The 18,944-nt window shown below is 35.2% G+C and overlaps 1 protein-coding gene across 1 annotated transcript in view; it reads left to right on the forward strand.

Moving 5' to 3' along the window:
* Positions 1 to 16,212, forward strand: part of LOC113491698 (protein bowel) — a 38,826-nt gene extending 22,614 nt beyond the window's left edge. Inside the window, exon 3 of the mRNA XM_026868820.1 lies at positions 13,978 to 16,212. Within this exon, the coding sequence (XP_026724621.1) occupies positions 13,978 to 15,256 (1,279 nt within the window). The 3' untranslated portion in view covers positions 15,257 to 16,212. The remainder of the gene's footprint in view (positions 1 to 13,977) is intronic.
* The last annotated feature ends 2,732 nt before the right edge of the window (positions 16,213 to 18,944 follow it).

The raw sequence follows: 18,944 nt of genomic DNA on the forward strand, positions 1-18,944 counted from the left end.
TACGGCTTAGATATTGTGGCCAGTTTGAAAGACGAAATAATCACGTTATTTATTACCTGTCTCTGGGAGCAAGCAACTTTAATCTCTTCTCGACACGTACGGAACGATTTTATGGGAGATTAAAAGCAGTGATCGAAATTTAAAAAGTTTTCGAATAGTAATGAACGTTTTTGATCGAAACTTCTCGAATAAAGCTGATTTTGTTTTGTCGTAAAGTTGCTCTACTTTAAATTTCCTAAAAATTTCGTTTGAAAATATGAGCTGTAAAAATTTTTCATCGATACAACTGAGGAAGCGTAAAAAAATCCCAAGTTCTAAGTATTCAATTCCTAATCGTTTTAGTTCCTAGTAATGGTATTTTAATACCGCCAATAAATGTATTTGAAGCCCTGATATAAGTTTTAAGGACAGATAAACGGTGTTTATACTTCGGGTAACATGTTTCACTGATTATTGTTTATGAACAACAAATATTGCTAAAGTTATTAACTTTATCATTGTTTACTATCGTTATCTTAGTTGTGAATTACGTAGCACATCTAGTTTAATCTACCATGTGATTTTTAATTAAGGAAATGTACAAACATCAAATAGAGCTTCACTTTTAAAGCCTGAGAAAACAGCGTTTCCCATTACAAGTACCAGAAAAAAATAACAGTTCTATAAAATTAAACCGGTTTGCTTTACGATTACTAAGATTACTTGGAAAGTAAAATAATCAACTAAAAACAGATCCTTTTACATCGTTCCCACATGTAAAGCGACCAATAAAAGCATCTACGATACGAAACGATTACGACGATTACGGCCAATTACATACACCACTAAAACTGAATTTACGATGAAACCAAAATTAACACTCTTGCATCCCGATGGCCTAATTGCACCTCAACGTGTAATAAATCATGTAGGATCAAACAAAATTGAAGGATTCAATCTAATTGGATTTGTACATAGAGTGGACCAATCAATATAGTATGATTAATGATATCTCCTCTCTCAATATAATTGCCAGACGAGACCATCATGAATCAACTGCCAGTGTTATAAATCTGATAACTCGAACTCGTTTCGAACAAGAATATTCACTTCCTAAGCAACACAGTTCTGATCCATTTCAAGTTCTTTCTAAGCGTAATGAATATGAGAAACGTACAGCTATAATAATAATAATAATATCATTTCTTTATTCAAGTAACCATGACTCAATAATGTTAGTTTTGCTTAAAACTATTGTTAGTAACATTTCATAATTTAATTTAACTTTATTAATTCGAATAACTCACACGGGTCACCGCTGCTTTATCCCATGCGAGACGGCACAACAATGATTTACGTATGAGCAATCCAGACGCCCAGCAATCATAGTCAGGACACTGTTGGAGCTGGCCCGCACCCTGCGCACCAGAGAGGCACATCTCTTTCGCATGGTCGCATAAAAACAATCTACGTGTGCGTCAGCAAACATTCCTGATGCGCTACAGAAGCGAGGCAGCCCCACCAGTATCCTAAACGCGTCATTGTATTGAACGCGGAGAGCGCTGTACGACTTTTGAGTATATCTGGCCCAAAGGCTGCACGTGTAGAAAGAAGTACAGTAAGCTCGAAAGAGTGTGATCTTTACCTGAAGGGAACAACGTGCAAACCTACGGGCCAGCATGTTCGCTCGAATCGACAACGCTCTCCGCTCCCGTTCAATGTCGTCATCGTCGTGAAGGCTGGGGGTCAATGAGTGACCCAGATATTTAAACTTATACACTCTTTTTAATGGTATCCCATTGAGTGCAACAGGTGGTATGGCACTAGTGGTTTTACCCCCAGCCTCGAAAACCATGATTTCCGACTTTTTACAATTATATATCAGGCCATGTTGTTCTGCATATCCTTCACAATGGGCCACAAGTTTTCTCAACCCACAGACCGACGCACTCAGCAGCACCATATCGTCTGCGTAACTAATATTATTAACGCAGACACCATCTATATGGCAACCGACTCTGGTACTGCTAAGTTCCTCAATTAGATCATTAGCATAAAGGTTGAAGAGCGTAGGTGAACTTAACCCCCCCTGCCTCACCCCGCACCCCAACCTATATGGTTCAGACAGCTCTCCATTCCAGCGTACATTGTTGATCTGGCTTCCATACCAATATTTAAATATGTTAAGAAGTTCTTTTGGTAGGTTAGTGTTTTCTAATTTTTGCCACAACTTTGTGTAGGAAACCAGATCAAATGCCTTTGAAAGGTCCAAAAAGCAGGCGTAAACGGGCGTTCCCCTCTGTGTGTAATACGTGACAGTATGCTTAAGACCCAACACTGCAGTCTCCGTCGACAGCCCAGACCGAAATCCGAACTGGTTGTCGTGAAGGCTGATGACATAGTCCAACTGACTGTTAAGCACACTGTCAAACACCTTTGATATTACCGTGGCGAGTGAAATTGGCCTATAATTGCTGCTGTCTGCGAGGTCCCCAGTTTTGTTTTTAACAATGGGCACAACAACTGTACGCATCATCTCATCTGGCATGTAACTATGACTAACACAGAAGCTGTACAACATGGCAAGGACTCTCGGTAGATGTGGACCCGCATATTGAAGATGTTCAATGCTCAACCCATCGTGGCCAGGGGACTTACGTCGCGTCATAGATTTTATAATTTTAGATAATTCGGCAGCGTGAAATTTAACCTGTAATTCCACTCCGGGTTGAGCATCCAACACCATACGTGACGGCCCTAGTGGCGATTTTACAAAAAACCGTTCTTTAAATAGGTTGGCAATTTCTTTTGAATCACTCACGCCGTCGACGCTCACAGGCACACCTGCTTTACTCTGCAACCTGTTTGTCTGCTTCCAAAATCCTTTAAAGTCATGTTTAGCATGACATGACGCCAAGACATCCATTTTCAGTTGATCTTTATGATCTTGACACCATTTGACACGTGACTTAAAGATTTTTCTACTTTCGCGCATTTCATTATACAAATTCCCAGACATGGGCTTTCCATTCAGATCCCACCACAGAAATTGCTCCCGAGCGTGCCTGTGAGCGTCGGCAACATGGGTATTCCATCCTACAATTTTTCTAGAAGGTCTGTTGCTATCAGCCCTTCCCACTACTGCAGCTTCGCTTAAGGCGTCTTCGATTTGTAAATAAAAGTTATCGATTACATTCCTGTGACTATGGTTGTTACAAACATAATCACAACACTTACTTAATTCTTGAGGGAAGTCAATTAATCGCAATTTCTCATGACATTCTTTTCGATAGATATTTATTTGACTAGAATTTCTATCCCCCCACAGAATTCTATTCGGGATTACACTACTCACAGTTTTCTTTGGTAAGATTGTATTTAAACAACATTCAATTACTAGGGGAAAGTGATCAGACCATAAAACGTCATGTAGCACATACACGTTCCTAACTGATTTCAGGGCTGCTTCCGTTACTAAACAGTGGTCAAGCCACCTTTTAGACCCGTAGACCTCACTTAGAAACGTATACGTGCTCGATCCTATTCCTAACATTTCTATGTCAATACATTTCCAATTTTATCTGGTAAGTTAAGCTATGTCGTACTCTTTATCTGTTTGATATTTTAATCTTATCAGTTTATTTAATGAATACACGGAACGGGACTGGAAACAATAAAAATATATTACCTACCTGTGTTCAGCGAGTGTCATAGATATAGCAAGTTTTTGAATTTACAGTTCGATTTCAACGACGCTACGATTATTGATTTTGGATCATTCGAAAACGGAAAATTACAGATTGCCGCTAAAGACGTTGCTTTAACCGATTTTAATAAAATTATTGTTCGTGATCGTAAAACGAGACTAGAATCTGGTTTCGGAGATATACGAACCATGAAAAATTGAGTTTTGGAACTATTCAAGCGCGATTATATTGATGGTATTCGATACTGGACGTATCGAATATCGAACTTTTTTCTTGTGAGGCGCCAATTTTTTGTTTTAGACGAAAGACGTGTCTAAACTTAATACAAAAACAATGCGGTAGGATCACGGAAATAATAAAAAACTAAATTGCGCAAGTATAAAATTAAATTAGGGAGATGGTGTCTTAGATTTTTTGTGACTATTTTTTTTGATTCCATAAAATTTGATACATTTAAAGCGTTATTGTTTTTTTAATCTTGCTTCCCCATGTTTAAGGAACACTTATAGAAAGGATTTTAATTTTTTCAATTAAAAGACTGAAATTTGGCCAAATGCTTTCGATGAGGATTTTCGAATCTATTGTAATATTTAAAAAGGTTAGCGATATTAGGTAAATGCACCTGATACTGAGTAAGTCAAGTACGCATTTACAATGAATGTTTGCGTCACTCAGAGGTGAAATTGTGTGTGAAGCGGCAGCGGCAAGCCGTCGCTCCCATTACGTCGCATGGACGGCGTACGCGCAGCCAAACCGGCTGTGGACGCCGTGTTGTATGTAGCTGGCACAACAGATATAAAGATTTTATGAAATGTTAAAGGATTAATTTTTGCGTCTATGTTTATGTAAAGTTGTTTTGTAGTATTTATTTGATAGTTCTCAGATAAGTATTAAAAAAAATCAACTTTTTGTTGCTACTTAATAATCTTGATAAGAAAGTTATTGTCATAAACCACGACAAAACAAGTCTCATTACGATCTTTGTGCTTAGTAATCAAAGTTGCCCCATTTTTGAAGAATAATATTGACTTAATATTTGTTATTCGACCATGAACTGTTTTCCGAAGTACATAGAGTAGACAAATAAATTGAACCCTTCTGAGCCAGCTACTTACCACACCGCGTCGCGGTCCAACCTCGCCGCGCTCCATTAGTATTTTCCATTTATTTTTTGTCCACGTACCTGTCCGACTTTTGGGGTTTTGACTTTTTATATCGTCGACCGCGCGACGAATACTAAATTTCTTTAGTATACAAACGAAAAATAAATGATTCAGTGCCACGCATTGCGGAACGCTCCGTATTATTTTTCGATTAAGTTTTTTGTTGTAGAAGTCAGTTTCTGAAGTCGGCTACAGTGAGAAATCGATGTTTGATGTGGGAATATTTTTTAACACCCAAACTTCAAACTCTAAATAAATCCAGCTTAAAGTATTTCTAAGCCATGCTGCGTTCGTTCGTTATGTAATTTCGTAGAATTCCAACAACTGCACCTTAACCTGAACAAGTATTTACCACAATGAAACATTTGTTACAATGTGACAAAAGAACCGAAAGACTTTCATGTGTAGGTAGCGTCTAGACCATTACCGGGGACCCAGTGACTACATTAACGACTCATTGTGGCGATGTGATTGAAACCAACTCGCCTACACGAAACCTATTAAGATTTAAAGCAACTGTTGGTAATGATGTATTATTTTTTTAAGCTCGACCTGAATTTAATGCAGTAGAATACTTAAATAGAAATAGGCTGGCTTTAGATGAAGGTTGTATGCCTTTTCATGGTAATAAGGTAATTGATATACATGTAGCCAGCGATACCGAAGCAAAAGCCAAAAATCAAAAAGAAAGATTTAAATTCAGTATACATTTCAAAAGTAAAGCAAAAAGGTTGAATAAAAAATGTAATTGAATGCCAAAACATTAAGCAACATCTTAAAAAATGATAAGGAACCGGATTGTCCATCGTTTGAAGCCACGTAAGGCAATAATGTATTTTGTTTAAAGATTACAAAAGCGAATAACTAATGGCAATATTAAGCCTATCTTGGTTCTGGACCAGTAAAGTTTATTTTAATTAATACAAAAAGTTCGATGATAGTGAGTTTTTTTTTTATTTCGATTAAGAACGATACAATTATGCTTAATACTGTTATTCATACCAAGTATCTGTTTAACAATCAATTGAATATCTTGATTTTCCTTTTTAAAATTCAGAATTTCTTACTAAGACTTTGTACATGCAGTCTTGAAGCTGACTTCAATTTGTCATTCAAAAAGAAAATTACCATAATTCATTTGCAGTTGAAACAAAACGATTTATTCAATGTATTGACGTCTCATTTAGTTCAACCTGGTGCAAAAAACAGTCTAATAGTCATGCTAATTTTGCTGAAGCCGTTGCGAAAACAGTCGCCTCATTTGCATTATGTCATGTAGTTTTGTAAATATTTTGCTACCTATGCTCGTTCCTATGTTTTTAGAAATATTAGTTCCAAGTGTCTATGCTAATTGGACTTCTTAGTTTCTAGGCGTTAGAAACAAAGCTTTTGCTAATTAGTCAAATGATTCTTCGAAATGTATTTCAGTTTCTTTAGCTTCTACGCCAACACTTGTTACATTTTCAGTTGCTATGCCATCACTAGCAAGAACTTTAGTAACTAGTGTCTGGACTAGTAGAATATGAGCTTTTAAAACTTTATCTACAAAAACTTAAAAATATTCAACTTGAAATATAACCATACCAAAGAGAACAAGTTCACACGGGCTCACTAAACAATTTCTGTCATTCAAATGTTAATTATTGGAAAGTAAAGCGTTGGCGTCATTTACTACTGATGCTGAGATATTAGTAGCATAACAATAAATCGTCTTAAAGGAAACCAGCTTAGTTGTAAAGAGATAAAAGTGCGTGGGTTTGAGAGAAGTTAAGCACAGTTGCTTAAGTACGCCTTTTATGCTGCTTAATATAGCAAAAGCGTCTTGGTGGAACACGAATGCTGAATTATTTAACGTTTACTCGACTCACGCACTTTTGTACTCACAACATAACGTTACAGAGATTTTTTATTTTCGATGTTACCAAAGCTTAGCACATTTAAGCAAGACAAATAGGTGATGATATTATAGAAAAATATTCATAATACTTAGGCGAATGACTGATGCTTACAACGTTATTGCTAATGCATGAATTATTGTAATAATATTCATTATTTATACTCAATACGAACAATATTTTCAAATCCATCTGTCACTGTAAGAAAATACGTCGCGACTTATGTATATTGATGAACTCGAAATTTATCATAAAATTCATCTAAAGGTTTGTTCCTAAATCATGATTTACATAAAATCGTGAGCTTTTAGTTTCTATGCGTCTGTCGAATGTTAAAACCAATAGAAAAGCGAATAAAATTATGTTCGAATGCATCTGCCTGAAAGCAACGCGATTTTAAATAACAAAATCTGCTACTTCATTATTCAAATCGCGAGATTATGTTAATTTGAGCTATTTGTAAGCAGGTTTGATTTACTTATGCGCCAGTGTGCGGCATGTAACAGTTTCTTTGAATAAATTTATGTATTATCAACCGCTACCGTTCTGCATTTGTGTGGGTTCCGCAAATACACCTACGAACATAATTAACTTCTCCACTCATTATCATAAATACGGTGGCATTGTCTTCGCTGCCATATTTATGTTTTATATGGCTTAATTTAATTAGTGTGAATTCTCATTTCGTATTCTTGATATCAATTTAGTCGTTTATTTTTGTGAGTTTATTTTCGTACATAACTTTGATTGCATTTAGTTTAGGGGTAAGAAGGTTTCGACCAAACATTTTTTTTAACAATAACAGTTTCGAAGTTAGACAAGTTGAGAAAATTCTCGAAGAACGTCCTTAAGTCTTAAGTTCTTCGACAGAAATCACCAACAAAGTCTGTAAACGGTCGGTACGCTGGTTGTGTCCATTCAAACAAAACAAACAATACGTCATTTTGGAATCTAAAAACATAATATTGGTGAAGTTAATGAGCAAACCGCTTTACGATCAATCTATCCAATAGGTTTAGATAGCGTAGATGAACGGGAGGTACGTAGAGTGGGATCGGACAGTGACCCCGACGGCATTCCAACGCACGTCCGCTGTACCTGCTCTCTTTACTTTTAACTAGAATTTACAAAAAACTTACGAGTACTATCGGTGTGATGGCACGATTAATTCTGAATTCTAAAAGTGAAGAAAGACTAGAATATTAAACGGATATGTTTTTTTTTATAAACTTTGTTCTAAACTATGAAGTCTAAAAATCAGTGGACGCTTCAGAAGTTTTAATATCCATTAAAAGTACCCGATATAGATCAGCATAATTAAGATCCTTTTCAATCTCTTTACTCGTTTCGAAATCGTAAAAATCACGTTACTTTATCGGCTTGGATGGTATAAAAGTGCTAAGTTCGTCGTTGGCTATAAAGCATAGGTATAAGGTTGCAAGTCAACTGTCTATAAACAGTGTGACTCGTTTCTCAGACCTTGTTAACTTTGCTTAGCATGGGAGATAGAACTCGTTCCATTCAAAATAAGAATAGTATCTAAAATCATTAGCTGATTTTTTTTGGAATCAAGACACTTAGAATAGTCCATATACCTTCTGATATAGCCTTTCAATCAACCAATTCAGCCTTTGAAGTCCACCGCTGGACATAAACCTCAGGTTTCCTAGGTCACCTTATATTGTTGCACAAAATTTCGTGTAAAAAAATAACAGGTCCCAAACATTTCATTCAACAAAATGAAATGCGTTATAAACAAGCATAGAGATTCAGTTGGACCACCGCATCATACATTCAGAATAAAATAAAACGAAAAAACATCAAGAGAAACTGATTTGATCTGTAGTGTTGGTCACAGTAAGAACCAACACAGCTTAGACAAGGTGAAAAATAAACTAATTTAATATCCCTCATTGGGTAAACATCGATATACCTTATTATACGCCTGGTTGTTTCCAAAGGCTAATTATAAATTTAATCATTTAATTTTATGTGCAGGTGTTTCAATTTCATAAGCCTATGTAGAATTGACAGGTCTATAATAGTTCTTAGTCTGCATCCGTTACCCACTTCTCGAACGTTATTCGATAGGCAATCTCAACCACGATTGAAATGGAAAAAGCCATTTTGACCCGAATCGGTAGATGAAGTATATTTTATGTCACTTGGAAGTTAAAATAACAGTGAACTGTTTGAATGAAAGAAAACCTTTGAATCAAAGTTTAATCAACCGAATAAAATTTACCGAAATTCTGTTTGACTTTGTACTCAATTCTGTCACAACGGCTATACATTGCAGCTTGTTAAATGAAACGAGAATGTTTTAAGAACCTGTTTCCGCACTTGCAAATGGTTTCTCAGCCTAACCAATTGCATTTGCAGCAGAAAAAAAAATAACTTCGACATCTTTAGCTGTTTTAGTTAAGTAACTGACGCTTTATATTCAATTGCCACTTCTGTGAGTGTTATGTCGTTGTTATCAATTCCAGTTATTACTGTTTTATTGTTCGTTTCATGAGTCACTCGCAGGTTTTCTACACCGGCGCCATCTTTTGTAAGTGTCTTCCAAAATACATTATCCGCCCGGCAACCGTAATGGAAAATATTTTTAATGTAACCCATTAGCGCGGGATCTCGGTCCTCTCTGTAATTTGGAGTCAAAGTTTTTTAATCTTCACTCCGTGTCTTGATGGGGTTCTGAGCGACTGTCCATCGTGATCCTTATCTCGGGGCATAATAAGAAGAGACAGACGTTACTTATATTTTATTTAACGTCAGAATTGATCGAACTGGCATGATAAGATGCCTCTGAGGGCAAGATTTGTTTATATCATAAATTATGTGTATTTTTTAGTCTTATCCCAATTATATTATCGTTAATATTTTGTGTCGTTTAGATTCTTTGAATAGTTTATTATGGGACCTATATATATGATTTTCTTTTCTCAAACATTTAAAAAGTTTGTCGTTTCGATCGTTATTTGAGTGTTTCCTAGTTCTAGTTTGTTCGTATCAAATGTTTTCGTAGTAAGCTCATAATTGCCTTGTTAATTTCAATCTGTCGGTCTCTCTGATGTTACTAAAGTTGCTTGACTGGTGTATCTGAATCCGTCATAATATGATATCGATCGTGGCTCTCTCGAATGAAGATATTGCGTTCATTAGATATTTAAAATTTATTGGAAGTAATTTCGGCTTCGATAATAAAATATCAGGTTTTCATTTAATTGGAACACTTTTTCTCTACGTCTATCAGTGTTACGTATACATATGTTGCGTTCTATATTTTTATGTATTTAATTATTCGTTTCTACAATCGTAAACGCAGCGTTGATGACCGGTTTTTAATAGTTTGTATTGATTTGAACTGCCTTGAGATAAATAAAATCAAGTTGATAAACCCTTTTTGTGTATCAACCTTTTTCGTTCAATTAAAAGTTTAGAAGCAATCTTGTGTCCATCTATTAGTATCTACTATCTGGCATGCTTGGTTTATTTCCTTTTAAACTAAAGTCGTCGTTGGTCTGAGAAGGCACATCCATTATTTAATAATACTTGAAAATCTTAATACTCGCCAACGTGGGTGTTTGGACTAGCCGGTGTGTACATTCAAACCGGTCCATCCGTCAGTCACAACTCAATATTTGCGTGACGCTGGCAGTTCGCGCCCTTCCCTTCCACTTCATTCATGGTTTCGTTTGTTTGATCTTTAAATTTGACTTTCTCTTTACACATTTTTCTTGCTTCTTTCTGATACTTTACAGATACTACTAATTCTAGCTTCAGTATTTCGAATAATTTTGGTAATGAAAAATATTTCTAGGATTAAAATATATGTTTTATCGGAATTTACTGGCTTTGTTGCTTTGACGAATAAGATTACTTTAAACACAAACACTTGTGCTGGGTATAAAAGTGTACACTTTACTCCTGCGCAGTTTTCATTAGCCGATTCAAGAAACTGATGAAATTTGAATTCCAATTGTTAATGCTATTAGATCATTGTGACTTTTTAATTCAGTGTAATAAAATAAAAAATCATACTAGTTGTTTTAAACACTTTATCAGCAGAAGACGTCGTGATTCGTTAATATTTGAACTCGAATTTATTAGCAAACGTGTATTTTTTAACAGTAATTATAACGTAGTCCTTGATATGGACAAGCCCTTGGCGGTTTTAAGTCGAGAGATCCGTTTTTGGCAAACTATAATTGTCCGATTACTTATAAATCATCCATAAAATTTTGGAAGGTCAGTATTAATTATATACGGAAATCGATACTCATAAATATTGGAATGAATAAAACGCAAATGAGACTTTTGATTGATCAATTTTCTAAATTAATATTTAATAAGCGATTTACCACACCCTTGCTTTGATCTGAATTTATTTATTTCTAGATGTATTTTACAGTACTCGTCCATTCTATTCCATTTTGAAAGTTGTGTGTTAAAAAGTTTACAACGACGATAGACGATGTACTGGAAGTATCACGTGGGTTCCACTGTAAATCTTTGACGAACATAAATTAACCACTTTTGAAAGATCCCTAGGACTTTGTCCATGAACATCAACATCAGACCTAACATCGTAACAAATTTATATGAGAATAAATACTGGACATTTTGCTTTTCTAAGAATTTGATGTGCGAACACGAGAGCGATGTAAAATGCGTGCACAATCCGTGTAATTGGCAGTGTGGGTCATTACTCCTTTCGGACTTCCTTAGGTACAATCGAACACGTGTTACTTGAAAAAATAAAAGCCCTTATTACAAAGGAATAAGCTTGATTGTTGCAACCAGTTAAGTTTCTCAACATCGTGCCGTCGGCTATACGATTGGTAGTTACAATGTATTTCTATTTTGTAAGGAAATGGGTTATTGTGTTGCTCTTGCCTGACAGGATAAAGAGCCAACCAGTCAAATGGGAATTCAACAATTTATTTTTTCAACAAGCTGCTAACTATTGAAGAGGCACTTCTAGTAAATGAAGTAGAAAGAATTAATATATACGCTAACTTGTACAAATGTTCAAAGACTTATTGAAGATATTCCATTCAATAATAAGTCTTGCAAAAAGATAAAAGGTATAAATGATAATTCTCAAGACATACTTTACAACATTGATCCTAATTAACTTAAAACAGGACACGAACAAGTAAAAAACAATGTCGTCGCTAGCATTAATTTTGCAGGACCTATTTTTAAAACAAACCTAAACTAAACAACAAACATCTTTGTATCACCTGCCGCTCATGCATATACATTAATATTGAAACATAAAGATAAAACATCTCGATTTAAAATGGATGCAATCTTAATCGATTTATATCCATAATTTTAGATAATTAAGTCACAGTTGTTGATATCTGTTAAATGGAATAAAAGCTTTACGTGTTATGATAATTAGAGACATAGATAATGATTAAATAAATCTTTAGTGACCGAATTGATTAAATGAAATGATTCGTTACTGGACCTTGCAATTTTTGAAAGCCATTTGATTACTTCAAGTTTCTCTTCAATTTTGTTCGTGAAATTCGTTTGCTCATACCCAAATTGATTGTCTGTCGTTCAGTTTGTCTTGTGTCTATTTATTATCAACCTTATTTCCATTAGTAATTATGGTGACTGCTCATGTACCTGACGCATTCTTTGCGTGACAAGCTCAAGAATTTTCGTCGTCATCATCATTAAATAGACCCGGCTTCGCCCATTCTTCATTAGGTTTTTTGTTCAGTTACTTATGGTTAAATAGCTTCGGTGATTCAAAGTAATAAGCCAAAATCTTTATTTAAATAAAAATACATCTTTGAAATAATTTTTCAATTAATATTTTTTTCCAAATGCAACTGTATCAAAATTTGAAGCATATATTTCAAAAGTGCATCTCAAATGCTGTTCCCACACTATTCCTTAAGAGATGCTTTAAATAAAATTACATAAGCAAGAAAAACCGTCCAAAATTTAACGAAACAACAATGTGATTCCCAAGTTCAAGTTTACCTTAACGAATTAAGATTTAAAATCCTTTCCGTTTTAAACATGGACAAATCGTAACCGTGTAATTAACGTGATACCACGAAGCTCCCAATACTTCCTTTATTAATTCCAAAATCGACCTCGCTTTAGTCCGTTTCCTCAAATAAAATACCGAAGTCAAGCAATTATAAAAGTGATGTAAGAAAGATGAATTTAAATATCTAATTTCTCTGCGTATTAACGTAATTGTGGAACGGAAAGGTCTAAATCATTAGAAGAGGTTTTTATGTTTATTGGCTTATTTATTTCGACTATAATACGTATAAATGAACTAGTGAAACAGTAATTTTACTGTTACAAAACTACTTACTCGAAAAACATCAAATCTCAGTCATTTTATTTCTCTGTGGTCTTGTAGTATTGAAATTACAAAGCCATTACAATAATTAATACTAATACATACTTACATATAAAGTGACTTCGTATATTATGTAAAAGATTAAAACAAAACACGGTTTTCACGTCTTTCGCCTACCTACAGACCATAAAGCAGATGGTCACTAGTAATTCAATATAGCCGCTGTTAATAATATTAATCGCAGCGATTGGCCACAAAATGCTTTTAACGTAATTCGATTCGGTTGGACTGGAACTCTTGTGGAACGGAACCAACACAACATGACCTTCCTAACTCCCCCCACAATCGCGATCTATTAACAATACGGGGAAGTGAAAAGAATTAGCGGAGGTCTTCAAAAAATGGTGAGGTTGTACGTACTGAGCGCATGCGACGTCGTCGGGCTCGCCTTGAGAGTAAAGGCTCATGTTACTCGGATCACGTTCAAGGCGCGTCTGAACAGTATAGTGGTCGCCGACATTAAAAATACTATTACATTGTATAGAATTCCCGTACAGTTATTGTATTATCTCAAATGACATCTGCTCACTTTAGTAAGTAGCGGACAATGAAATTCTGTAGACGACAATAAGGTCGTTCCTCTCTAATGAATGGACGACTCTTAATCCAATCAAAACCCGTTTTGGATGCCTACGTATTGTTACGTACCATAAATAAGCCACATATCATATTATCTGCAAAACTTGTGTTCGTACGCTCCGCCTCTACTCAGACATTTAATTAAACTGCGATTGTTTTTACAAATAGTTAATTTCTTCGTGTTGAATGCTTTTGCCCAGATCTGATGCTAAATATAGAACAAGAATTAAATTAAATTTTACTTGTTACAGGTACATACACTCGAAGGAGAAACCGTTTAAGTGTACAGAATGCGGGAAAGGTTTCTGCCAGTCAAGGACCCTGGCAGTCCACAAGATCCTGCATATGGAAGAGTCTCCTCACAAATGTCCTGTTTGCAGCCGAAGCTTTAACCAACGGTCAAACCTAAAGACACATCTACTAACACATACGGACCATAAACCGTATGAATGCAACTCGTGCGGTAAAGTTTTTAGAAGAAATTGTGACTTACGGAGACACGCCTTGACACATGCGGTTGGAGATGTACCGCCAGGTGATGTACTAGATGTAGGCGAAGAGGATATTGGTAGACCAGGATCACCGATAGAACCTGGGTATGACGACGATGACCCCGAGTTGTCATCCCCTGAACATTCGCCTGTAAGAAGGGCCCGATCTTCATCTATTGAAAGCATTGGCAGAGAGCAGAGTGAAGAAAGACCTCGACGCACATCACCTTCTCCGGTAGAACGTACTCACTGCCATCACAATGAGCAGAGAGACAGAGCAAGCCCATATACCATGCGTCCTCAATATCAAGAGAAGCATCGCTTACCAACATCTGATTTGTATGAGAAACGACGGTACACGTCAGATGAGATCATCGAAAAAGAAATGCGCTACACTGAAGTTCCTGAACAACAAATACGACATCCTCAGCTGCAAATCAGAAGAGATCTACATCAAGTCGCACCACCAGATCCCACAAAAATGGGCCAAATGGCAAGTCCTCCAATAGATCCGGGACCCTCTGGAATGTACTTGAGTCCATTTAGAAAAAGAAGTCACCCACCAGATATTGGTGACAACGTGAGGAACTGTGCAGCCGTCTACAGAAGCCGGTCACCAGAACCGACTAATCTAACAATGCCTCGACCATCTATGGGTAATCCTGAAGTAGTCGTCGGTATTCCTCCAGCTATCATGGGAATGCCATCATATCATAAGTTTGGTTTGCCGATGCCGCCCCCTCATCCACAACTGGCATACGGTCCTGTTCCACACCCGGTATTAGGTCCACAGCAAACGGTTGCTCAAGATTTGATAGTGAAACACGCGCCGCCAAAAGACACAACACCTAGTACTTCAACTTCTGTCACCAACTGCAAGGATGGACAGAAAGAGTCTGAAGAAGGAAGTTCGAGTTTCATAACAAGTGGAATCAAGAATATTGTTGGGATCCAGCCACCTACAAATCCGAAACCAGGGACGAGTACGTCTACTGGTCCTAAAAAAGGCTTTAGTATAGAAGATATTATGAGACGCTGATGAAATGTGAATGACGGCGCTGTCTGTTAGGCCTTACTGTATGCAAATGTGATTGCGCAGTAGAAAACGTTAAATTTTCGCTTCAACGGACAGTCGACTTGTACGACGAGTGTCTTTAACACCTTTGTAATACAATATTGCGGTGGGCAGTAGTTCTGCGATTATATTATCGTATTGGTGCATTTCTAGAGAGATTTAAGATTTAAAATTGTTTGTGTACCTAATTTTAGATTAACTCTTAATGAAAAGTATTATTAGTCCAAGTTTCGTTTATACACATTGTAAAATTTCTAGAGGTATGTTTGTACGTATTTGCAACGTGGATTTGGTTTTCGTAAAGATCTCATAAGGTTTGTTTGTGCAGTGTTTTGTTTACCTCCAAATTTTAAAAATTTAGATTATCGAAGAAAATTTTAGGCAATAATTATTATTTTTGAAGTTTTATTGTTGGATATCGACGAACAAAACAATTGTTTGTGTGATTTCTTGTTTGAATCCATCAGTGCTGATTTGTAATTAAAATAATTTAATTATAATTTAGTTAGTAGCACATAGATTTAGTTTCTATTAAGAATTGACTGGTTCTTATTACAGCTGTTATTTATTATTTAATTATTTCATAGTTTAATTTTTGAAAATTTTAGTTTTGTCGGGCAATAAGCAGTTTTATTGATAATCGTGATTTAATTTAAGTTTCAGAAATAGTTTGTAAATATTCCTATTATAATTATTTTTATTTTTATGTTCACTTTTTACTACCTAGTTAAAGATTGTTAATTTTAAATAAAAATGAATACTTGTATGTGTTTTACAGAATCATTAATATTTATAATTTTAATTATAAAACGAGGACTCTCCTAAATAGTTTAGCAGCTCTTGCTCAGATGTAATTTAGTGAATTACTTTACTTATGTACATTCTTATTTTTTATATTAATAAATTATGATGACAGATAATAATTAATTCTTTCATTTATCCTTAAAGACTATGGCAGTGAATAATAATTATTTACATTTTAAATAAATCCAATCATAGAAATGATTAATGGGATGTTGACTGTGTAATCATAATTTTGGTAGTGTTTGCATAAGATAATCATATAGCTAGCTAATTAAATTTTACGTCAGATATCAAGCCTTACTGTGACTACATGACCACACACATCGATACCTTTAATCATGTTAATTCTAATGCTTCTGCATTTTTAGTCAGTTCACAATATGTTAATGACTAACACCCAAATGCTACCATTAATTCATAAGGAAAGTAATGTGAAAATAATAAAATAACACTACCTAATCCCTGGTCATAAAAATTAATAAGTAAGTTACATTAATCCAAGAAGAAAAATATTAGGTCGAAAGCATAATTAAAGTATAGAAAAAAAAGAATACAGTCCACATTTTAAATAAAAACACAAAATAAACACATTTACCAAAAAAAAAAACAAAATACAAATAAAAGAAAAATCGAAAATAACACTGCGATAATAATAGCTACATTTTCATCGAATTATTCGCAATTCTCCAACACAAAGAACAATGAATTACAGGGTTACGATTCAAAACAGACACAATGTGTATAATTTTACAAAATTACACACCAAACAGGTGAAGCGATCATATTTAATAACGTACCACAATTAACTTTAATAAAGATGTCAAGTATATAAAATATCTCTGTTTGCGAGTCCAAGGAATATAAGCAAGGAAAAAATTAGCAATAGAAAAAAATATCGTTCCAATGAATATAAATTTTATTTACGAGCGCGTTTGTATTTTTAATAGGTGCTTTATAAAAACGGCTGCTATACAGTGTATGGATGAATTTATTTATATTTCATTCATAGTAATTCTTGTGGTTATGACGTAATCAATGTGTCAAAAAACCTTACCTATTAGCCGTTGGTACTACTTCTTAATGTGGTCCTCTTGAGTCCTTACTTTAAATAGATACACAAGGATTGTAAATATTAATTTGAATAAAATGTTTTTGTTGCCTTTCTTAAAAAAATATATAAACTTTTTAAATATCTAGCTACGAATAACACAGAATTAAAAAAGTCCAGATTTTTTAATAACGACGTAAAAACATCGCGTGCTATAAAATAATCTAAGTTAGATACAAGGACGATACTGTTTTTTGGGTCATTTAGTCGCTTAAGATAGATTTGAATCAGAACTCAAGTCAATTTTTAAATCTTCTACTTATAAGTAACTTCTGGTTGACTTAGTTTTGGAGAAATTCCAGTGCACCTATCAATTACTTCTGATCGTGATAATAATCTGGCACGAAACACGTTCGTAGATTAAATAGATAAAAGACTAAAACAGGATATTAACTATAATACATAATATAAAGACTATAATAGATATAAAGAATTAAATTACTTTCAAAATAGCCTCGAAAACAAAAACATGGCTGATGACAGTGTAAAGACATGACGTCGTATTTAAATGAACTGTCCATAGCTGTGTCTCATTTTTTCAAGGGTCCTGCTACAATCACTAATTGTAGTACAGAAACAGATCTTAATATACAAAATTCGATTTATAAAATTAAACGTATCATCATCGAGCTTGACTATCTTGCCTGGATCTAATTATTACAAGGTTACAATTCCATCGTTATTTAACTTACTATGTTCTCCAACGAAATATGATTTGTAAAAAATCCTGATGGTTAAAGATCAGTCGTGCTTACCAAAATTAGAGTTATGAGCGTGTCAAAAATTTTAATATTTGACGTCATTTTTTGCGAGAGTGATTCATGTTTTAAAGTACTGGTGTTTGATAGCCTTGGAGATAGGCAATTATGTTAAATGTAACAATTTGTTGTAGCCAGCTGCCGTGTGACGTCAGAGGGCTATGGTGTCATTGCTAACCTAGAAGTTGTTAACATATAAAGTGACTTTATGTGGCCCAGTCAAGTTGACTTTAGCCTTGTATTTTTCCATGCTATTTTGGAGTGCCAAACGCCAAAATGCGTTCCAGAACTGGGATTAAAGCTGCCAGGATAATTTAAGGTTGGGCAGGTACGTCAGCCGCATGGGCAGTGTCCTCTGGGCAAAGGTCACTACAGAAAGTTAGCCAACGAATGGACGGTGCTGCCGTGGTCGGCCTGGGAAGAGGACGCTGATATGGGATACAGTAGGATATAATAAAAATTGTTAGGTTTGATGGAGTCGACTACCAGCTGGAGTCCAGTCTTACCAGATTCAGCTGAATACAGTATTTTACGTAAAGCGATGGACCGTGCAATCTTTACCGCCTATTTAACAAGGTAATGCGGTACATGATAGTAAGAGAAGTAGTCAAAATTATAATAACTTAACGATAGTCAAAATCAACATGTCAATTTTGACCAACTACTTGACGTGCTTTCCGAAAAACAGAAACTTCTTAGTATGATTTAAGACGAACCGCAGAGAGTTTGTATTGCCAGTTTGTATAGAATTCGAAATAGTTTCTACTTAACGTAAACCTATCTATCTCCCCTCTTCTAAGACCAAAACTGCCTCTTACCTTAAACTGCACTAACCGACAAAAACAACGAGACCTAAATGGTATCCAGCTGAGCGATAATTAAATTTACTAAACAACGGTAGCTAATGGCGCCCCATAGTGGGACTTGACCCACGGATTAGTGGCCATAACTGGACGGCGAAAAATACCATTTAAAGAATACA

This window comes from Trichoplusia ni, chromosome 1 (assembly GCF_003590095.1).
Source record: "Trichoplusia ni isolate ovarian cell line Hi5 chromosome 1, tn1, whole genome shotgun sequence".
Classification (NCBI taxonomy): Eukaryota; Metazoa; Arthropoda; class Insecta; order Lepidoptera; family Noctuidae; genus Trichoplusia; species Trichoplusia ni.